The sequence below is a fragment of the Gopherus evgoodei genome, chromosome 10 (assembly GCF_007399415.2).
Source record: "Gopherus evgoodei ecotype Sinaloan lineage chromosome 10, rGopEvg1_v1.p, whole genome shotgun sequence".
Lineage (NCBI taxonomy): Eukaryota > Metazoa > Chordata > Testudines > Testudinidae > Gopherus > Gopherus evgoodei.
In genome coordinates, this window is record NC_044331.1 from 84004606 (window position 1) to 84028867 (window position 24262).

The window sequence follows — 24262 nt, forward strand, 5'->3', positions numbered from 1 at the left end:
CACTAGCTTTGTTTGAATGAGTAATTTTAATCTGTGGCTGAGCAGATGGCATCTTCCTGGTGCTTCAATGCTATTCCCTAGTAGTGTTAGATAGTAACAGAGATGAGGACCAAATAAGTATCTGGGTACAAATCTGTAGGGGTACAGAAAGAATGGTGCATCTTGCTCTCTCAATAAAGGCTGCCCATTGCTTCTGTGGTGCCCCTAGCTTAACAAGTGGAAGGCAAAGTGCAGAAGTGATTCCTGAGTAGTTGCATACTATGTGCCAATTTAATTATTAAGCAGCTCAGTACTACAGTTAGCTTAAAAATAAGCAGCTTTTGAGATTTTAAGCTCAGGACTACAGTATTGTTGTATGCAATGCCTTTCAAAATTTACTGTTCATCTTATAGCATGTTCTTCAAGGTAAACTCATTGATAAACAGATCTGTGGTGTATATCTTAAAGAACTTCCTCACCTACCACCACCTTTGGAATGTACTTACCTCTTATTATGAGGCTGGAACAGTTTTCCTTGTAGTGACTGTTGTAAGCACAAGGCCTACAAGCATAAATTCCATGAGAGGCTTTAAACTGCCTCAGCTCATGGGAGACTTTTCACAAGTTCAGTAATTAAATATGCAACTCTTATTAACAATACCAACAATTGCATGCCTAGTTCTCTAAGTAGTTTGCAGATCCACAATCAATATGTGGAACCTCAACACATTTTCAAATGTAATAAAGGAATTCCTAAATACTGTAGAATATTCAGGATTTATTTTGAGCAAATTCTGGTAATTAAGACTTGTTTTTTGTCACAGGACTCCTAAACCGCACAAAATCCTAGAAACTTCTTTCAGGTGATGTTTCTACTACTACTTTTAGTCAATTTAGCATATATAAAGGTTTACTATCTGGGCACTTTCTTGGCTAAAATCAGCAGATCCCTCACCAGGGTGTTTGGGTTTCCACAAAGAAATCCTGTAAGAGGACCACATTGAGGATTTATAGTAATATTTACTGTACATCAAACATTCTACTTTTTAGTATGATTCTTACAAGATAAATTCACATTTCAAACAATAGAATCCAATAATATTTCAGTATCGGACACATTTCAAACAATAGAAATGTAGGGCTGAAGGGACTTTGAAGTAATATAGCCCATCCCCCCGTGCTGAGGCAGGACCAAGTACACCTACACCATCTCTGACAGGTGTTTGTCTAACCTGTTCTTAAAAACCTCCAACAATAGGGATTCCATGACTTCCTTTGGTAAACTATTCCACTACTTTCCTAACCTTATAGTTAGAAAAATTTTCCTAGTATCTGACCTGAGTCTCCATTGTTGCAGATTAAGCTTCTTGTTCTACTTTCAGTGGACATTGTGAACAATTGATCACTGTCCTCTTTATAACATCCCTTAACCTATTTGAAGACTTACCAGGTACCCTCTCAGGGATCTTTTCTCAAGAGTAAAGCTGGCCAGTTTTTTTTACCTTTCCTCATAGGTCAGGTTTTCTAAACATTTATCATTTTTGTTGTTCTCCTCTGGACTCTACAGTTTGTCCACATCTTCCTAAAGTGTAGCACCCAAAATTGGGCACAGTATTCCAGCTAAGGCTTCACTGTGCCGAATAGAGTTGGACAATTATCTCCCACATCTTAACCTACACTTGCCTATTAACACACCCAAGAATATTAGCCTTTTTTGCAACTGCATCACATATTGGTTCATGTTCAGTTTGTGATCTACTATAATTCCTAGATCCTTTCTGCAGTACTATTGCCTGGCCAGCTATTCCCCAGTTTGCATTTATGAATTTGATTTTTCTTTCCTAAGTGTAGCACTTTTCATTTTCTTTATTGAATTTAATCTTGTTGATTTCAGATTGATTCTCCAATTTGTGAAGGTCACTTTAAGTTTTAATCATGTCCTGCAAAAGTGCTTGCAATCACTCCCAGCTTGGTGTCATCCCCAAATTTTATAAGCATACTCTGTATTCCATTGTCTAAGTCATTAATGAAAATGTTGAAAAATACCAGACCCAGGGCAGACACTTGCAGAACCCAGCTAGCTATGTCCTGCCAATCTGACAGTGAGCCATTGATAACTGCTCTGAGTACAGTTTTTCAGCCATTTTTTCACCTCCTTATAATTTCATCTAGAGCACACTTCCCTACTTTGTTTGAGAATGTCATGCGAGACTGTGTCAAAAGCCTTACTAAAATCAAGATATATCATGTCTACTACTTCCTCTCATCCACTAGGCCAGTAACTAGTTAGACTACCAATTTTCTTTTCCAGAAGCTAGAATAATGATAACATACAACTAGAGAGTCTCAGAGCTGATCCTTAGTATAACTGCATTAGGGATGCGAGAGTTGTTTGGATAACTGTAAGCCCCTGCTTAGATAGGTGATAATCTGGCTGAGAATACAGAATTGTAGCATGAAGCAATTCATATTTAAGATTATTAATATATTGGAAATTATCTAAAGACAGACTTGTTGAATTTTAAGTTCAATTTTTACTAACTAAATTTTATTCCACAAACATGAGCCTTACATTTATATTTTCAAAAAGTATTGTAACTTCAAAGTAAGGCTGTGAGTCCCAAGGGAGAACAGTTTCTGTAGTCACCTAAACTTCCATATTCATTAAATTATCAGAACAGATAATATTGGTAATCATGACATACTATGTTTTCATTGTTTGTTTAAAAGATGTAAACAGTGTTCTTATTCTGACAACTTTTATTTCTTCTCCTAGAAGTCGAACTGAACCAGTGAGTGGAACTTCAAAAGCAGTATGTAAAAACACAATCTCACACTTTTTTCCTACACACTGCACTTAATTATAAACAGTAATGTAGCAAATTAATTTTCTAAACATTAAGTTAAATTTTAACTTCCAACAAAGCACAGTATATATTGTAAATACAATGTATTTGATGCAAAATAGTAAAAATATTAATACCATCATTTGCACACTTTTAATGTGAATACTAGTATTTGTGCCAAGTAATGCATTGTATTTCATATTGAATATGCTAGAATACTTCCTGTATGACTTTGTGTTGTACAGATAATGTATAATCATTTTCAGATCGTGAAGGTTCAAGGTTTGCACAATTGAACATGGTGCCATGTTCTACATCTGTCTGTCTATAGTTAGTAATATGTATGTTTGTACAGGTTGTTGTGTGCTTTTTGTTTCTTGCAATAAAAATGTTTGGAGTGTATTTTTTGCCATTTTCACATTGTATCACTTAGCTTTTGTTTTCAATACTTTTTTTTGCCTAATGGTTTTTGAAAATGTTATCAAAAACCACTGAGAAACCATTATTGTTAAACTTGGTATTGTTTCTTACTTTTTGGCTTGGGGTTCAACAAGTGCTGAACCAAATATATCCCAGCATATCGGGGAGGGATGGGGGGGCGGAGATTTTTGTGCAGCTAAATGGCTCATTTTGCTGTCCTTAAATAATTGAGCATTTACATTCCCTAAAACTGTATGATTAAAAAGGGGTACTGTTTGGGCACCTCTGAGTACATAAATGTCTTGAAAAGGTTGCCATGAATTGGACTAACTTTTAGTACACAAAGTGGTATTCTAAAGTTCTGCAATTGATTCTTCCACTTTCTGTGATATACAGTTTAGTATGTCTGCAGACTAAAGTATCTAAAACTTGGTGTAGGAATTTCAGCTAATTAGTCGTCTTGTCTGCTAGACTCTTGTGCAATTCCAGCAGAACCCCTAACCAACCTTCTTAACTCTTACCTGCAACACATTTTCTGATCTCGGTAAATTCTGAGTTGGATGCTTCTTAAGCTGTCAGTGACCAAGCCTTTCTTTAGTATACCACCGCTTCTGATTTTACAGTTGAAAAAAGGGCAGCATTTTTCTTTAGGTTTGACACACTGATTGTTAGTCTGTTGCAAAATACAGAATTATAGTTACACAAACAAATATTTAACTGGTTATGGTGTAGACTTTGACTTTCTGATTGGGTTGAATATTGTGCATAATTCAAACATTTCAAAATAGTCCTAATTAGTATTCAGAATTATTACTTGGTGTTTTTTATTTTTCATTTTTCTTTAAGGATAACTGATTTTTATCTGGAATGGTATGAGGCATTACACTAACCCTGAATCATTGGATCTGATTGCTTGAAAAGCTTTTAGAATAACAGAATCTAGAAATTCTTACCTTTGGGTTGGTGGTCTGTGAAGAATATAGCCTCTGGTTCTCGTGAAATGTAACATCATAAATCTAAAATCCTAGTCTTTTGTGCTTACGGTATTAACATCTTTAAAAACCTAATCTGCAATCCAATATTCTGTTAGCAGTTGGTTTCAAATTGGTTTTTAGACATACTTGTGTCTCAATGCTAGCTCAAATTAGCTTGACTGGCCCAGTGACTCTGGAAGTTAATGTAATGCATTTATGTAAACCACATTTACAGTATTTGGTCTAATTCAGATGAGTTTTTATTTCTTGAAAACAGTTCTTCTCCTTTTTGTTTACTAGCATGTGTATGAACACAAATCACATGTTCATAAATAAAGTTAACATTCTTTTAGCCTTGTGTGTTCCCTGGCATCTCTGTATTACATTTCTAAGTAGCATCTTCTTATTAGCTGATACAGATTTCTCATCAGTTTTAAAAAATATACATTAAAGAATGGCTGTATTAATTCTAATTAGAAATATTTAAATTAAAATGGAAGCAAAGCAAAAATATTCCCTCTTGTCTTGTTGGCAGGATTGGACACTGTTTAGGTTGTGGGCAGAAAAAAATCAATTTGGGCCAGATCTCGCCAGTCCTCTACATATGCAATTTGTTAATGATAATATCTATCTCTTAGTGCTTTTCGTCTTTAAATCTCAAAGACACTAGGGGTTCTGTCCTTGCAGTATACTGGATAAGTCACTTCCAGTGATGTGGGCACAATTACCCTTAATTGCCCAGCACAACCTAAAATCAGGGACACATTCTGTCCTTGGTTCTATGTGCACCACTCCCATTGCATGTATCTGAAAGCAGAACTTGGCTCCAGTGTACTAGGATTAAGTTAATTGAAAACTGACACACTGTAAAAACAAAGCATAAGCCTTCAAGCTTAAAATGGGTTAGTATACCTGATATAAATTCAAGTGATTTGATAATTATCTTGACTGTTTATTTCTGCATTGCCTTGCTCTTTTATGTGTTGCTATCCTCCTACACTGTGTGCTCATTTCTGGCATTGTCACAATCAGAATTAGGGTTCTGAACCTTTATTTTAAAACTGGTGACTAACTTAGTAGTATCAGTATGTCAGTAGCAACAAGAAGCCTTAATCAGAATCAATACCACCACCACCCCCCATTATCTTAGGAGATGTAGAAATACAGAAAAGAGTCCATTGCTCAGAGTACAAGTCACTAAAATTCAACTGAAATCCTAGTTGGCCAGTTCTTCAGTTAAGGCCTACAATACTCAATATTCAAGTTATCATTGAAACTGAAATCCCTATAGATCTCCAACAGTGGTCTATGTGTAAAGTTCGGGATTGGAGGGTTTGTTTTCCTTCCAATCTCTTTTTTCCCCCTTCCTCTACTCTACTCCAGTTCCTCTGGGCAGTCTTCTGTGTGACATGGGATCCAATCCAATCATTCACCTTTTTAATTATTTAAGTTCTACTCTAGTATCGGGTCTGTTCTGTTGCACAGTCACCTGGAGTCACAAGAACCCTGGACATGTAGGTTCCATGTATGTCAATCCAGTGGCTGGCAGGAGGCGTGACCAAATACTATAGTAGAAATTTTTTAAAAGTTGACAGCAAAAAGGAGTAGAATACAACACAGGCAGGGAGGCCACCAGGAGATACTCACTCAGACATTAATCAACTATTCACTCCCTCTGGTGGTAATTTAATATTCAGAAATAACATTACCCCCTTTCTTAAGAAATCAGGTCAGTGTCTAAAGCCATTAATGCTTTTGCATGAGAAAATTTTAACTATTATGTTATCTCGCTGTGCTCCAGGTAGAAAATATGACTGATTTAGAACACCTCTCCATTGGACTCTTGCAGTTGTACTATTAAACACTGAGGAGTCTAGCATTGGCAAAAAAATTGGTAAAACATTCATAACACTTAATGAACTGTTAAACACAGAAGCTCAGAAAATAGTTTTATCAGCTGTAATTGTAAACCATAGCCCTCTTTATTTCCACATGTAAAAAGGAGGGACTTCTGGAACCTCAGTTTCTGGTTATTTAACTACATTTACTTTTTTTACCTAATTGAATGTAGAGCGTCATAACATAATAGCATATTAAGATTTTATAGCAGACTGAAATTTTCTTAAATTGAAATTTATAATAAAAATTCGCAAAGCATTACCATTAAAATGAGGCTTCAAATTCTGAGTCTTCTAATTCTTCCCCTCCGTAGAATATTTTCAGGAGTGTCATTTCTTGAAGGCTTTGTAAAAATTCAGTAAAAATCAGTGTAAAGGTTGTGTTGCAAGTACTGTTCATGTGCAGAAGACTCCCATGTGGTGGAGGAATTGTAAACTCGGACCGTTTTGATTGAATGAAGAATAGGTTCATTACAGATTGGTTCCCCAAAGTTGGAATAATAAAATTATTCTTTGGCATGTTTCCACTACATTAAGTAGTGTCAAATTTCTATAAGATTTTTTAAAAACCCATTCTGTTACTTTATTTAATCTTTCTCCTGCTCTTGCTGGTGATAGCATTGGCTTTCATTTCTCCAGTCAGCTTAATTTTAAGACAAAATAACCACTGAGCCCAAAATCTCTAAATATTTTCTCTATACAAATTTTATTTTGATAATTATCACTTAGATTATTTAATCATCTCATTCTAGTTGATGGTGGTGGAATGTTACAATTTGATGCCTCTACAAAGAGCACAGGAATTTTCCTTTTCATGTGTGGAAAAATTACATATTACCAATAGTTTTGAATAGGTAATCTAATTTATGCTGCAGTCAATGGATCCATTTTAAGCCTTTAAAATCAGCCACTTTCCTGCAAGGGACTTTTTCTGGACAAGTGTAGGGGGTCTGCCTGCATGGATGAGCAGCTTGCAGGGTTGGGACCTGAGTTCTTACCTTCATCACTGAAAGTATGCTTTCGTGCTTTTGTCCATAATGGAGTCCATAACCACTCCTCATGACTGCTATTAAAAACTGTCCTTTTGGGGGCATGGGGGGGGGAGGATGTTAAATATTGAAATCTCTGTAAAGTCAATTGCACGTTTTCAGTTCAATTTTATAATATGCCCTTCTGTTTTAATAAAATGGACTTGTTTCATTTCTTCCCTGTTCTAGTAAGCTCTTATGGCATATGGAATCATATAGCTTTTTACTTGTCCTGATTTGATCCATACTGTTTATTTTGTGACTCATAGATCAGTGGAAGGATTGCTTTTATTAAATGGATATTTTTTTGGCAAGATTTTATCTCTGGGCTGATATGGCTGTTCTTTCTTTTGACAACAGGCTACTGTGTACTTCACAAAAGCATAACCACACTCATTCATGATTAAGTGTTAAATTACAAAATATAGTGAACATACATTTTATATATTAACACAATTCTTTCTCAAACTAACTTTAAAAAAATATTTTAAAAAATTTAACCCAGTTAACTACAAAGTGAGAAGTATTTGTTCTGTCCGTAATATATTGAGTCCTATTGATTTGGGGCGTTATTGGGTCTCATCACGGGGAGAAGAGGCTCTGAGTCAGTACACTGATTTAAGGAAGTTGCTTCACTATTTTAGTGTCTTCCCATTAGAAGCTGACTCTCCTGATTGCTCTCACATTTTTAAAGCCGCCATGGTTTTGGGCCCCATTTCTTTTGTGCAAATAAAAATTGCACTACTTTGGAAAATGCCTCCGTCAATGACACACACAAAAATACCTGGAGTAGACTTTCAAACTACAATAGAGGCTAAATAGCGCTATGTTTTGACTGTGGAACTTGAATGTGTGTTTAATTTTTTGTGAACAGATTGATGACTCTTCTGCATCTATTTCTCTGGCCCAGCTTACAAAGGTATATATACATATATATTCTTGTCAAATAAAACTGAATGAATTGTTTGCTTGATATTTAAATGTCTTATATTGTGATCTATATCTGGCTGATTTTGTAATATGATCAAAATTTTATTTTAGTGAAAAGTCTGACTTAACTTGAAAATTTGTGTATATATTGATTGATACTATCCTGTAAAGAGTAGTTCCCAGTTTGGGAAGATAGAAGGGGAGTACCTTATCAGCCTCAGCATAATGTTGCAGTATTACTCATCTTCAAGATACAAGGAAGAAGCACTTCAGAAGCTGTTTACCGTTTTTCATACGTTTCGTTAATTTTCCATTGGAAACTAGCACAATTTTTAAAGAAGAATTTAATAATATTTTGGCTGTAAGTTATGGACATGCCAGAGTTTTTTGCAACAGCCAAAATAGAAGCTTTTCGTTAACATGGACAATTGCACGTTTATTTATGGATTTCTAGACTTTCCAGTGCTAGACCAATTCTTTGAGCGTTGCACATACTTTCATAAGTTGCAGACATGTAGTATATCTACAGTGGACAACATTTATACAATCTAATTTGTTTGAACACAGACTTGTAAATTGTGTAAATGTATCAATTGTTTATAGGAATATACCAATGTGTATTTGTGGCATATTGGCAAATGTGACCTTTTGAAACTGTTGTATATGCCATGTTTTGCTATGAAACTGCTTGCATTTTCTGCTCAATGATATGTGACTTTGTTTGGGAAAGCACTAGTGACTATACTTACTAAAAAGATACTATAGTATCAGACAAGTATATTATTGCTCTTTTATAATATAAAAATTAGAAAGGTTAGGACATAATAGAGTAGTTAGACATCCTTTCTTTTGAGGCTAAAGACTGATGTTTGTTTTCCAGGGAAAAATATAATTCTTTCCATCTATAGCTTCCCTTCCGCTGTAAACATGAAAATCTCACATGCATTTGGCAACTAAGAAATTTAACTTGAAAAATAGCCATCTGAAGAGATTGGCTTCCATTAGTGCTGTCCCTAAATCTGTCCTCGGTTTTGTAAGCTCGTGTCAACTTTCTTATTCTAAGATGTGAAAAGCTGTCCACGTGGTGTATTCCTTTTTAAGTTTTTTGAGAGAACTTAAGTATTTCTGAAAAATGCAGAAACATAACATAAAGCAGCTCAAAACTGTTACTTACTTTAACCTCTTCAGAGCAGACTGGCTTAGCATGGAGGCAATGTGTTTAACAGTTTTCTGTTTTATTCCTATTATGTATTAAACGCCATATTGGAATTTTGGTCTATTCCTACTAATGTTTTGTGCTTTTGAATGTCTGTAAACTGTTTGGGTTCAAACAAATTAGTTAAGTATCTGTAAATCACATTTTCTGTAAATGTTAATGGAAATGGTTTCATAGATGTCAATCTGGATGATGTTACTGTTAAGAAAAGCTATGTATATGAAACAACCATTTAATAAAATGTTGAAACTAGTTGGTTGCTTTTGTGAATGAATGTATAAAAAGATAAAATACTTTGAGTGGTTGATCTGAATGCTAGGTGCTTGAAGATCCAAGTAATTAACAGTCACTCCCTTAGACCCTGCTTGTATCTGGACTAGTGTGTAATGAAATATTTTAACAAGTACTGGTAAATTTTAACTTTTTTTCTCAGTTGGTTTCAGTATTTTGAAAGGTTAGCTCCACATAAGAGGATTACATTTACAGTTTTCATATTAAAGAGACAGTCAACTTGAAAGCTATTATCTACAAATTTTGTACCTGCTGTAGTTACACCACTTCATAGTGTAAAGTTAACAAAAATACATTTTTTTAGCCTATTTACACATGACAGCACTCTGTGTATAGTCAGTTTTTGCTTTACTGAAAAGACCCTTCTAAAAATCTCAGGAGGGGAACACACAAACTCTTATTTAAAACAACTAAAGGAATTTTAAAAGCACATTCTCTTCAAAGGTGCTATATCAGAGACCTGGACTTTATATATATATATATGTATTTTTAAAGTAAGTTTCAAATAATTCAAGTTGAGTGTCCTCTTAACACTGTGAAATGTGAATACTGCTACTTGTATCCATATTTCTGAATAAATACAAATGCACAGTGAACATACTTTTTCATGTAGTCTGGAGCTTAATATTCAGTTTCTTTAACTTAAAAGTACTGAATAAGATTTTTGTACACTTAGCTTAAGTCCAAGTCCACTTTTGTGTTAAAGAAAATTGGAGCAGTTACACAAGTCTTTATGTAAGGTACAAACAGAGCCTAAGGTTTTGAGTGTCCAAGAAAGCTTTTCTCAAGTAGACTAGCAGGCACACAAACATCATGTAATGGCTTAAGGACTCCCCAGAACATCTTCATAACAATATAAAATATAAGCAGCAATTTTGATGCAACTTCAGTTAGATTTGTGCTGCTCTTTACAGGATTGGATGAGTGGTGTTGTCTTTGGCTGTGTGGACTTAATTGTGTTTCTAATGTGTGTGTCAAATAATTACCTATTAAACAGACTGCCAATCTGGCTGAAGCCAATGCTTCCGAAGAAGATAAAATAAAAGCTATGATGTCTCAGTCTGGCCATGAATATGATCCAATCAAGTAAGTGTTTGTAATGTCAAATCTGTTCCTTGAATATTATGGACAAATTGTAGAGAGATGCTTATGTTGTTTTTAAAAACCATAGAGACACCTTTTTTAAACCTTTTTAGTTACATGAAGAAACCTTTGGGTCCACCTCCACCATCCTATACGTGCTTTCGTTGTGGAAAACCTGGTCATTACATAAAGAATTGTCCAACAAATGGGGTAAGAGTCTATGGTGGGATTTGCACTGTTATGTTTTTAGTAGTATGAGTTTATTGAATTTTATGATCTAACTTAAATACATAGGCAAGATGATTCATAGCAAAGGTTGAAACTGTCCTGAATTTCTCCTTTTGTGCCTATGCATTGCAGCTGATAGTGTTTAACTGTATACTATTTGTTGACAAGACATGCTGTCTGATAGAGCGGAGAGCTTTGTTAGTAATTCAGATTTCTGGCTGGATTTAGTTTATGTATTTTAAAAAATTCATTTTCAGAGTTAGTATCTTTTTCCAGAATAGGAATGCAGTGTAGAGCTAAACATTCCATTCTGAGAGTTTTTCTGCTGTGTGTTCCTCTGAATTACAAGAAATTAAGGAGAGGGGGGACCTTTGTAATATGTTTATCTATCTGATCTATTTTTAATAGTAGTAGTTAAAAGAAGGAGCAAAGGTTTAGTTATTTGTATTCATGATAGTTAGCCTCATTTCAGTGTGTGGAATAAAATGAGTTTATAGAATGGATTCTAAAAACTGCAGGGAAGTGTTAAAAATCAAGGAAAATTTAGAAGAAATTTCTTCTAAAATATTTTAAGATTATCAATAAAGAAAAGGAGAGAAATTGTGGTGAAGGGGATATGTCCTGTACTTTCATATTGCAAGTTGTGGAATGCGTCATACTTACTTGAGACTTTTCACATCCTTCATATTTTCAATATAGATTTTGTATGAATAAACCAATTCACATTTGAATGCTTTATCATTTTAATTGTACACGAGTGTAAACAGGATGCATCTTTCAACCATTCTCCTCCTGTAGATTCAAATGTATGTGACATCTACTCTATAGCATAAATATTTTACAGCCACTATTACATGAATGGAGAGATTATCACTTTAGGCCCTAGTACTGCAAAGACCTGTGCTTGTGTTTGACTTCAAGCACAGGAGTTGTCCCATTGAGTTCAAAACACCTGCCTGATTCTTTGCAGTGTCTTAGTCCGTTAAGGAATTATATGAATTTATCATGCAGTCCTCATATTTGCAAAGGAAAAAAAAAATACAGATTTTTGTATCGCTTATATACACTTACGCATTCAGATGTCCTTTTAAACGGGTTCCATTTGAAGCTGAAATATATCTGGATTTTTTTTCTTAACAGGACAAAAATTTTGAGTCTGTTCCCAGGATTAAAAAGAGCACAGGAATTCCCAGGAGTTTCATGATGGAAGTGAAAGATCCCAATACAAAGGGTGCTATGCTTACAAACACAGGAAAATATGCAATACCAACTATTGATGCGTAAGTATTTAGTACTATAGAGGTGGCCAAAGTATAACCAACAGAGGCTGCATGTGCAAATACTTAAATCAAATGGAACAACATAGGTTGGGGTCTGTAATCTCCAAAGGCTCTAGTTCAGTATCAGAGTGGCTACAGTCTGGTCTGTATAACGGGGTGCAACCTTGGCAAACTTGTCATTGTGGTTCTACCTGGGAAAATATTAGTACCCCCTGAAGCTGGTCTAAATGTATTTTAACCTTTTTCTTGTTGCATTTGTACATATACTCGTAACTTGCTATGCAGATATATGCACAAAATACACAGGTGTGTGTCACCATGTGCAGGCACCCTCTCTGCCCCTCGGATTTGTGTTCAGTTTGCTGTTGCAAGTAATCCTCTGTGGCAGTAAAATGTTTGGAAAGCCTTGACTGAAATATGCTGTGCTAATGTTTTAATATGTCATAAAGCATGCATATTTGTTCATAGAAATTAGAGCTAAGGTAGTGAATATTGGGCTATGTAAACATAGCAAAAGCCTAAAACATTTTGGGGTGTGTACAGCAACGGCATCTGATCTTGTCCATTTCCATTGCTAGTTAGAAAGCTTTGGCTTACAATAAATCCTTCATTTGAGCATAATAGTAACAAGGTACTGAAAATGAATAGTTGGTCTTCGAATGAAAAACTTCTTAAAAGTGAACACTTTTTATAAAAATGCCCAACACTGAGATGGCAGCATTATCTGCTGGCTAGATCAGGGAGTTGGGATTCTGAGATTCTGTGCCCTTGACTTGGTTTGAATTGCACTAGTCACCTAAACTCTCTACCTCAGTTTCTCTGTTATAGGAGTGCTGCTGCTGACGTTTTAAATATTTGCAGCTGTAGTTAAGCACTTTTTTAAAAGCTGATTTTCAGCTTATGCTGCATCTGCTTCATAGGTTTCTTGCAAAACACTGAGCAGATCTAGATGAAACTGCCAGTTTCAGCCAAGACACCAGAGGTTTTAAGATCAGAAGGTCTTTAGTGTTTTTATGTAAACTTTTTAAGATGTACCAATAAAAGGTAAAAAAAAAACCTACATGCCACTGGAAAACCTTGCTGATACTGAAGCTCTTCATACGTGTAAATCCTAAACTCCTTTGTGCAAAACACACTGCAAACGCAGGTCTAGTGGAAAAGCACTGGAAGTTCAGGAAATCTGAGTTCACCCTATTTGTTTTAACTCAGTAGAAAATGGTTATTCTCTGTAAGGTCCTACCTGATCCAACAAACACTTGTGCAGATGAGTAGCACCTTTTGTAAATAGTGCAGGCACTTCAAAAACAAATGATAGCATCCTCAGTGAGAGAGAGGGAAGGATAAGGATTACAAAAATACATCAGTGCAAATACTTGGGTTTATATGGATGTTTTGGTGGTGATGGCAGATGGTCTGAATGTGGTTGCACTGTATGTAGTGTACATCAAAATTTGTCCAAAAATAGAAGTAACTACTTGACCTGATAAAATCCCATTAAATACCAATATATATCAAATATTTTTAGGTAATATTTTATGGTTGTTAGAAACCAAGAAAACATTGGTGTGGTGTGTTGAGAGAGAGGGATCTACATAACCTTTAAATCTAGTTCATACTGTAATTTAAAAAAGGTACCTGTTATACAGCTAAAACGCCATCTTTTCTAAATCTCAATTCATTTTTCCATTGTGTACCTCCTTATGTAGAAACAGTATCATGTTTGGTCTGTGCCAATTATGCAATAAATAATCACCTGTTTAGAGATTAAATCTCTGCTGTGTAACAAATAATACTAAGTACATGGTTGAATTCTATTCATCAAGTGTTTTCTTAATTTATTAATTCTATTATAAAATCTGAAAATTTGATACTCCTTCTTTAAACAGATAATTTAATTTAAGACTATTTCTTTCAGGGAGGCTTATGCTATAGGGAAGAAGGAAAAGCCCCCTTTCCTCCCGGAGGAACCATCCTCCTCCTCAGAAGAGGACGATCCTATTCCAGACGAATTGTTATGTCTCATCTGTAAAGATATAATGAATGATGCCGTTGTCATTCCCTGCTGTGGAAACAGTTATTGTGATGAATGTAAGTGCCCTAGTCTGACATTACAGTTAACCGAAATGCCAAATGATCGTGTAAAATGAACAGGAATCTGAATTAACAACAATTGCTGTACTCCTCCTCTTCATTCTGAAACATGGGTCTCTATTAGCCAGAAAATTCTTGCATTTTATCTTGGGGCAAAGGAAGAATGCTGGAGATAACTTTAGCTGGAACTCAGATTAGGGGAACTTTTTACATAGGGATGTAGAAACATAAGAAGTGAACGCTTTTATAATTATTTTTTATAGTCACTGATGTTGAACACACCGAGTTTGAATAAATGCTTTCTCAAGCCCTTCTTATCCTTTGTTCTCTTGTTTGATTTGGTAATAGTTGTTATCACTTTGCCATATAAATTGTTAGTATCCCAAATACAACACGGGCAATTAACTGGAGGCTCAAACAAGAGGAAAGAGACTGTTCAAACTTCTCTTTTAAAAGGACAGTTAGTTAAAAATATAATCTTAATCTAATTTACTAATGCTTTTACCCATTAATCTAAGTTGATTACTTATTGTATCCCACTCCACTAGACAGTGAAAATAAACTAGTTAAGTCAGTGCATGACAATGAGTCAGTGAAACTAACTTTATCTTGTACTTTGTGATTTGCAAACACTAAACAATGTTTAAGTCTGAACGTGGTGGTGTTTTTTTTAAGGTGGAATTTTCAAAAAGCCATGGAAATGATGCTATTCTTTTATGATCTGTAAATCTTTCTTTTTACAGAAAATATTTCTTTGTAATCAACCTGTCATTTCTTTATCTGTTGTTAAGTCACTGTTAATTATTAGTGTGTGGTCACAGAATTTGTTTTATAGTATAATACCGCATACTAGGACTCCACGATCCCTGTTTAAATGTTTTCTGCCCAGTCCATGTTTCCTCTGGACCCCAATTTTAGTTGTGTACAGGGATATGAGAGTAAAGTATGACTCAAATATTTGTTAGCTCAGGTACTTCTGTTTGTTCACAGGTATCAGAACATCACTATTGGAATCAGAGGAACATACTTGCCCAACTTGTCATCAAACAGATGTTTCCCCTGATGCTTTAATTGCCAACAAATTCTTACGCCAGGTAACTTCACTTTACATATAATGTATGTAAGAAAAGCTCATCTTATTTGTAAGTAGCTAAGAGGCAAGAAAATTCTACTTCATGGATCCATCACCATAATTAGGACTGGTTGAGATTTGCATTTTCAAATCTGTTAATTGCTTATTTTGAAATTATCACTTTTAAAAATACAGCTAGCAAATTTCTGATTTAGGAGATTAAAAAATTGGCTCATTTCTAGATTTCAGCAAAAAACATAGACAGATATTTTCATAGTTCAATATATATATGTTGTCAAAAGGATGTTTGATTGTTGGTTTACACAAGAAGAAATCGTGCTTCCAATTTTCGCTGTTGTGAAGAGAAGCTTGCAGATATGAAGACAGTATAAACGGACACAGCGCTGTTCGTGCATCTGAGGACAGCCTCATACGATAGCTCTGTAGAGAGTGAACTTCCTTTTTTATCTCAAAGTGGTTGTTAGCTCTGAAAACTACAGATAATAGTTCAACCTTAACGCTTAGTGAAGCAAGTTTTTTATAGGGATCCTAATGTACATAAAAACTTTTATGTAACAATGATTTTTCTACCTCTAGGCTGTAAACAACTTCAAAAATGAAACTGGCTACACAAAAAGGCTCCGTAAGCAGATACAACCACCAAGACCGACAGTTCAGCGGAACCTGCAACCTGCAGTAAGGCCTCCAGTTTCCAGACAACAGGATCCTCTAATGATTCCAGTCACTTCTTCACCTTCTCTAACATCATCATTGATTCCTAGTCAGTCATCTGTGACGACTACTTTGCCAGTAAATCAGTCTTCTGCCACCACACCTGCTGCTGATATCTCTGCAACAATGTCCATATCTCTTCACTCTGAAAAACCAGAAGGACCTTTTCAGTAAGTAATTGAAAAAGAAATAAAAATGTTAATGCTAGTTTTCCACTTACATTTACTTCTAATGCTTTATCTTGTTTGGTAGCTGTTTATATGTGCTTTAGTGATAGTTAACAGACAAACCTCTCCTTTCCAGCTCCAAGTACAGCATTGGAGGTTCTCATTTATCATATTGTCTTTCACTTTCCCTGCTGTAACTTAACAGGTCATTCACCTTGTATTCTGCTAGGGTGGAATTCACAAACTTAATTTTCCCCCCTCCACTCCTCCTTGAAATCAGTGATGTGTTCTTTGACACATTATGTATATCCAACTTGTGAACACTTCATGACCTTGTGAGACCTTCTCCTTTTAGTAGTGACTCCATGAGATACTGGGAGAATGGTACTCAAGCATTTGTTTCTATAGACTTTTCTTATCTATTTGAGGTATTTGAGGCATACCAAGTCTTATTTCATTCATGTGTATCTGCTTCTTTGTAGAAGAATTAGTTATATTAGTCTGCTCTTTTGGAGATGTTCACAATTCTTTTAAATAAAGACTCAGTTTTGTGATATGTTGGTGACATGCATCACTCAAGAGCAGCCAGTTCTCCAGAAGCACTTACCTTGGTGACTGTTTTGTCACTATTAAATCTCTCCCAGTGTAGGATTACTTTCTTATAGGAACTCTTCTCCCACTATCTTTTCTGGGGGAACAGTCTCTAAATTTAGCAGCGAACAGCGGCTGCTAAAGTTACCATTTTGCTTGATACATCAGTCTCTTCCAATTGGAAAGCATTCTTGACTCCTATTATGTTTGCTTTTCTTTCTACTGAGGAGACACTGTGCATTCTCTTAAACTACAAAAATGTGTCTACAGGTAAAACTTACCATTTACATTCATATCGCTCCTTCTGCTCAAGTTCTATCATCTACATCATACAGGGTTTGACCTAGTGGCAATGAAATACATAAATCAAAGCAACAGTGACATATGTAGATTTGAGGCATAGTGAGTTAGAGAGCATTAATTAGAAGCTATGTAAATTTAACTCTTCACACTGTAAATTTAAGGTCCAAAACAACTTCCTACGAAATTACATTAAAGTCTGCTTTAAAAAAAATAAACTGTAGTTGAAGGGTCATGTCTCTAGCTCTGTGGTTTGAACCTAAAAGACAGTACCTCTGTCAAACAAAGTGTCAGCCTACCTATTAGAGAGACAGGGTGGGGGAGGTAATATCTTTTATTAGGCCAACTTCTGTTGGTGAGAGAGATGAGCTTTCAAGCTTACACACAGCTGCTCTTCAGGTCTGAGTATCATAGCAAAATACAAGGATACAATACAAATACAGTATCGCATACCTATATCATTAAACACCTGAGTGCCATATTTCAAAATGATCTCATCCCAGCCACTAAATTTCTATTTGAAAGTATGTCTCTACTAAATTTTACACACCCTGGAACTGAGATTTGTATGTAAAAGTCTAAATGTACACAATCTAAAACTTGCATGTGAAAATATAGAGGCTACTCTGGAAAACTTATCTGTGTTCCCTTCTGACCCTCTCCTTCAGTGAACTTGTACTTTACCTTTTTTACAGTCCTAAATCTGTTTTTATGCAACATGTTCTTCTTTGCAATAATTAAAAATAGTGCAGCTTTTTCTTATTTACCTCAGTCCTTTTTCTTTCAATAACTTAAAACACCATATTTGAATGTCACAAATCTTGTCCTTTTTTTTTTTCTTTTCCCAGTGATGCTGATAGTGTTATACCTCCTGCTGCAATTGTGACAGCCTCCGAACATTCTAAAACTTCTTCGTCTCTATCGATTAGCACTGTGATGGAAGAGAAGGTAAATTTTACTTGAGCATATATAATGAGTTTTTTATGTTTTGAGAAAGCTTCTCTTCTGATTTTTCCCTCTTGATCCCTAAGGGCTACCAGGTTCCTGTACTAAGACAGCCAGCATTACAAGGCCAGTTGACTTCACAAGGACAGTCAATACCCACTACTGGTGAGTAACCATAACTTTAGCCCTGTTCTTACAGAAATATTTCTTCAGTTTATCTGAACAGAATTTTTTTTTCCCCAAATAGGTCAGCCAATAAGAACCAATACGGTTCGCTCTGCAGGCAATAGGCCAGGCTGGGAACCGTAAGTATATTTGCAAAAAACATTTCACTTTGTAGTGCTTTTAAGCAGCTTGCTAATTTGTTAAATTTAACTGTGATTTGGTTATTGAACATATTTCACTGTAAACCACTTGTTACCTAAGTATATGTAGACAGGTGTGGTGAATCTAAGCCAAATGGTAATTACCATGTTTATATGCTTTCATCTGAATTTGTTTTAACAAATTGGGACTGTAGATTTCCTTAGGATTACATAAAGGGAAATTTGAGTGTAATCTACAAGATATTGCAAAAAATAAACCCACTTTCAAAGAATAAATCATTAAAAAGATTTTAAAATCTCAAATATAATTAAAAAAAAATCAGGTGGAAAACTTCCCTCTTGATAGTTTGCAGAATAGGGCTGAAGGAATTGGCTTTGTTATTTGAAGCCACTGGAAATCAGTTTCAGAGTTATAAGTTCTGTTTATTAAAGAATTTGGTTGATATTGTTTAAGATGACTAAATTATGCAAATAAAAAAAAACATAACATTTACCTTACAGCAATTTTGGGTTCTCTGACTTAGTGCTTTCAAATGGTGAAACTGATCCCTTTCAATCCTATGTCATCATCGAGCTAATCATTCTTTCTGGGATGTATATTCATTTATTTGATTGTTGTTGTGCTGTAAGCATACATAGCACTTTACAAAACACTTCAAAAAAAAATCCATACCACAAATATATTAAACTCTGAGTCAATAAACAGGACAGCAGTTCAGGCACAAGAAAGTGCAGATGCATCATTGTGAGATCAACAACATAGGAAGACTCTAAGAAAGAAGTTTAAAGAAGTCCAAGAGAAGATGAGTTAACATTTGTAGAGTGCGTTGCAGATGAGAAGTGCTCAAGTGCAAAGTGTTAAATGTATCAAAGATTGGTGCAGGAGCAGTGGGCATTTGGTACACACAAAGTGGGAGACTGTTGTAAGCATAGGGAGCATCTGTCCAAAATTGCAAAACTGAGAGTGAGGAAAGAAGATTGAGGGAGCAGTTGGGGGTGAGGATATGGAGGGGAGAGTCAGGAGCAAGAGGAATATAGAATGAAATGAGAAGACATATAAGCAGGGTGGAGTTTAAGAGACTTAAATTGAGGACAAGGACAGGAAATGCCCTCAGATGGACACAAGCTTCCTTCACTTTCCTCTTTTAAAATAAGGGCAGAGTGTAACAAACAGTGACACGTGTTTTTGGGTTTCTTTAGAAGTTCAAATCGAGGACGCCCGCATAGTGAACGTACACAAAGGACTCAGGCCCCAACATTACCAGCATCAACACCTGTCTTTGTGACTGTGCCTCCACCTCCCCTGTTTCCTCCACCTCCCCATGCACTTCCTCTTCCACCGGGGGTACCTCCACCACAGTTTCCTCCTCAGTTTCCACCTGGTCAGCCTCCACCTGCTGGGTACAATGTCCCCCCACCAGGATACCCCCCAGCTCCTGCAAACATATCAACACCTTGGGTACCAACAGCAGTACCAACGGCTCATTCAAATACCATCCCAACGACACAAGCACCTCCTTTATCTAGGGAGGAATTTTACAGAGAGCAGCGGAGACTTAAAGAGGAGTAAGTATTTGGCTCTGAATGAAGTTGCATTATTTTTCATTATTCTATTTCAATAGCATATTGGACAGCAATTACACTAAAGTGCATCTGCTATAAGCAAAAGTGACATATAAAGCAAATTTTCCAATGTGCTTTGCATTACAAGGTAGTAAACCTACAAAACTAAAACAAGACAACTGTAATTCTAAAGTTTGCCATGAAATTCATATAGAAAATATTAGTTTTTCATAAAAATAGGGTGTTCGTTTTTTATTTGCATGCAATGTAAATGTTTAATATTAATATTTGTTTCTTGATGTCTTTTTTATGTGTATATGTTGAAACTATCATTTTATTTTAACAGAGAAAAGAAAAAGTCCAAACTCGATGAGTTTACAAATGATTTTGCTAAAGAACTGATGGAATACAAGAAGATTCAAAAGGAACGCAGACGCTCATTTTCCAGGTAATTGTTTTACATGTCTGTAATGCAGACCCAACTAATCTAGCAGAATAAAAGAGAGTTCCACTCCACCCCTCTTTCTTCAGAGGGATTAGCAATATGATGCAAGTTTCATGGTTAGATCATTGGTAATATTTGGTCCTGATTGTAATTGACTGGAAATTTTTATAATCTTGCAGCAGTTTGACCCATCTGGAATTACGACTTAGTCCAGTTTGGGTGAGGGAGATCTCTATGCCTGCGATGACATCCTTGTAGATTATGGTCTGGTTTACACTGCCCAGGGTGGGGTGGGGAGAGAATCAACCTAAGTTGTGCAACTTCAGCTATGTGAATAACGTAGCTATAGCTGAAGTTGACATACTTAAATCTACTCACCGCAGTGTTTTAACTGTGGTGAGTCCACTGCTGACGCTCCCCCGTCAACTCCGCCTGCCCCTCTCGTGCCATTGGAGTACAGGAATCGACAGTTGAGCACTCGGGGATGGATTTATTGTGTCTGACTAGATGCGATGGATCAATCGCTGCCCGCCGATGCAGCGGGTAGTATAGACATACCATATCTCATCACAGACGAAAAACTGAGTAGATGTGCTTACTGAATTCCCTACGTGACTCTGTAGATGTTTCTTAGCAAAGTGTGAAAAGACTCCATTACTTCTGCCTGTGTGTCATCTAATCTATGGATACTTTGGAAGAGTTTAACTTCCAGGACTGCGTATCTGGTGCCTTTCACTAGCATTAAGTTCACTTTACTTCATTCAGCTTTTCTCAGGAATGAAAAAAAGCATATTTGTTGTTGTGTTTAATTTTTTTGAAAACATTTGTTAAATTATGGTTGAAGGGCTATTTCACGGGGAACTGATGAAAGTGTAGTGGCATGTTATATTAGACATTTTTTTTAAAAGTTTCTGCCAGGAAAATATCTTCAGTGTCCTGAAAGTCCTTATAAGCTTCCCACCCTAATAGTACAGATCTGTTCTGCAATGTTGGTCTGAAAAATTCTTCAGTAATAACGCCATACAAATCACAGTATTGGTAGTAACACTGAATCATTTGTAGTATTACCAAAAGTTACAAGTTGAAAGCTTAAAAGCTTTTAAATGTGATTTTACTTGAAACAAGGTCACTGTTCTTAGGCTTTATCAATGTATTGCACTTATCTCCAGTGAGGAGTCCTAGCTGAAAGCTTTAGTTATATAATATCGTATGTCATGTTGCAGTACAGAATATTATGCACACTGTGCAAATTGCCAAATAAGCAGTAAAGTTAAATTGTGACTGAGCTGGCATTTTGTTAAGATTTAGCTTTGTCTTCAACTTAATTCATGGTCTTCTAATGCCTGGTTCTGCACTTTAGCCATTAAGACTTGCCCTTTTAGCATCCTGTTGCAACATAAATGATCTGTACAGCAGACTGATTTGCCAAGTGATGAAATATTTGTCTGTGCTTACACATACCAGTAGAGGCCACTATACACCACCTTAAATCAATTAACAAACATGGTAGTTAATATGATGGAAATGAGTGATGGGGCTAGACACTGGGCTTGTAGTCTTCCTGCACCAATTGTTATGCTAGCGGAATCAAAAGAGCAACTTTTGCATGTCATGTGTAGAGACACTGTTACCAACGGATTTACTTGTAAGAAGCATGCAGTGGCATTATGACTGTGTTAACTGCCGACAGTGGTTCTGGTAACAGAATATAGAAAAGGGAAAAATATTTTTTTGGGAGGAGGGTTTGTTTGGTTTTTTTAAAGCAGAGTGAAGGAATTATTTTACATTAAAAGTGTTTTGTTGTTTGTTTTTTTTTTTGTTTTTAAGGTCCAAGTCACCATATAGTGCTTCATCTTACTCTAGAAGTTCATATACGTACTCCAAGTCAAGATCAGGTTCATCCCGCTCCCGTTCCTACTCTCGATCCTTTAGTCGCTCACACTCTCGTTCATACTCACGATCACCTCCATACCCAAGAAGAGGCAGGGGGAAGAGTCGTAACTATCGTTCTAGGTCAAGGTCCCATGGATATCATCGTTCGAGATCAAGGTCACCCGCATATAGAAGATACCATTCACGATCAAGATCTCCAGTTTTTAGAGGCCAATCCCCCACTAAGCGGACTGTACCTCAAGGAGAGGGGGAGAGAGAATATATTAACCGGTATAGAGAAGTTCCACCATATGACATGAAAGCATACTATGGCAGATCTGTTGATTTTAGAGATCCATTTGAAAAGGAAAGATACAGAGAATGGGAAAGGAACTATCGAGAGTGGTATGAAAAGTTTTACAAGGGCTATGCTGCTGGAACTCAGCCTAGACCTCCAGTGAATAGAGAGAACTTTTCTCCAGACCGATTTGGTCCACCAGGATCCAGGCGAGAGAATTCCCCATATGCTCGGGGTCGTAGAGAGGATTTTGCTAGTGGACAAAGCCATAGAAGTCGCAATATAGGTAGCAATTATCCAGAAAAGCCTTCAGCCCGAGAAAGCCACAACATTAAAGATCCTACAAAATCAAAGGAAAAGGAAGCTGAAAATCCGTCAGGAGATGGCAAAGGAAATAAACATAAAAAGCATAGAAAGAGAAAGAAAGGGGAAGAGAGTGAAGGCTTTCCCAATGCTGAATTGTTGGAAGGCTCGCGGAAGCCCAGAGAGCCTGGTGGGGGGGAAGAAATTAAAACTGACTCACTGTTCATGCTCCCAAGTAGGGATGATGCTACACCTGTCAGAGATGAGCCCATGGAAGCAGATTCTATTGCTTTTAAACCAGTATCTGAAAAAGAGAAAAAAGAGAAAGATAAACCTAAAGTAAAAGTTGACAAGACAAAACGAAAAACAGAAGGAACTGCCGCTACCAAGAAAGACAGTTTAGTAAAACCATCTAAAGCACCCCAAGAAAAAGCAGAGGCTGATCGTGAAAAGTCTCCTCGAACTGAGCCTCCTGTGAAAAAAGCAAAGGAGGAGTTGCCAAAGACAGACAATACTAAATCGACGTCATCTCAAAAGGATGAGAAGGCACTTGGCACACCTCGGAAAGGTAACCCAAAAGTGACAAAAGAGCATCCAGAAGCCAGACCAGCCAAGGACGAAAAAGTAAAGAAAGAGCATCCAAAAGAATCCAAGCCAGAAAAGCCATCAAGCAAGGAAGAGAAGTCAAAAAAAACAATGGAAAAAAGTAAACTTACTGATACAAAACCTGAAAAAAGAAAAAGAAAGGCAGAGGAAAAGGTAGAAAAGGAACATGAAACCACTTCTTTAAAAACCTCTAAAGCAGAAGTTGCTGAAGTGAAACCATCACCAAAGGGAAAAACTGAGCCTGATAGTGAGAAAGCAGAGAGATCTCCTGAAAAGGACAAAGCTGCTTCTCTGATTGCCCCAGCAAAAAAGATTAAACTAAACCGAGAAACAGGCAAAAAGATTGTAAGTGGGGAAAATGTACCTCCTACAAAAGAACCTGCCGAGAAACCTGAGCCACCCAGCAGCAAAGTTAAACAAGAAAAAGTGAAAGGAAAAATGAGAAGAAAAGTAACAGCAGCTGATGGATCGAGTTCAACTCTTGTAGATTACACCAGGTACCTTCAGATTTCCTCTTTACTCGTTTTGTCTCCTACTCACCATAACATAAAATCTTTGAGTCGTCTAATGACAGGAGCAACTAAATTGGTAGTAAAATGAGCACATGAACCGAAATCAAGCAGTGTTAGTTTTATACCTCTCTAATCCAGCACTCCCTGGTCCAGTAACATCAGTGGTCCAGCATAGGCACCGACTCCATGGGTGCTTCTGGGCTGCAGCACCCACGGGGAAAAAATAGTGGGTGCGGAGCATCCTTCGGTGCCGAGCTCCCCCCGCT

The 24262-nt window shown here is 36.4% G+C and overlaps 1 protein-coding gene across 3 annotated transcripts in view; it reads left to right on the forward strand.

Annotated features, from left to right (window-relative positions):
• RBBP6 (RB binding protein 6, ubiquitin ligase) overlaps window positions 1–24262 on the forward strand; it is a 40245-nt gene that overhangs the window by 11123 nt on the left and 4860 nt on the right. Inside the window, exons 3-17 of one of the 3 annotated variants that reach the window (XM_030578344.1) lie at window positions 804–842; window positions 2756–2792; window positions 8020–8064; window positions 10580–10668; window positions 10779–10875; window positions 12034–12173; window positions 14089–14261; window positions 15255–15358; window positions 15934–16238; window positions 17975–18074; window positions 18158–18236; window positions 18319–18376; window positions 19598–19963; window positions 20307–20408; window positions 22233–23981. In XM_030578344.1, coding sequence (XP_030434204.1) covers window positions 804–842; window positions 2756–2792; window positions 8020–8064; window positions 10580–10668; window positions 10779–10875; window positions 12034–12173; window positions 14089–14261; window positions 15255–15358; window positions 15934–16238; window positions 17975–18074; window positions 18158–18236; window positions 18319–18376; window positions 19598–19963; window positions 20307–20408; window positions 22233–23981 — 3483 coding nt within the window. The remainder of the gene's footprint in view (window positions 1–803; window positions 843–2755; window positions 2793–8019; window positions 8065–10579; window positions 10669–10778; window positions 10876–12033; window positions 12174–14088; window positions 14262–15254; window positions 15359–15933; window positions 16239–17974; window positions 18075–18157; window positions 18237–18318; window positions 18377–19597; window positions 19964–20306; window positions 20409–22232; window positions 23982–24262) is intronic. The other 2 variants (XM_030578346.1, XM_030578345.1) reach the window with 2 other exon arrangements.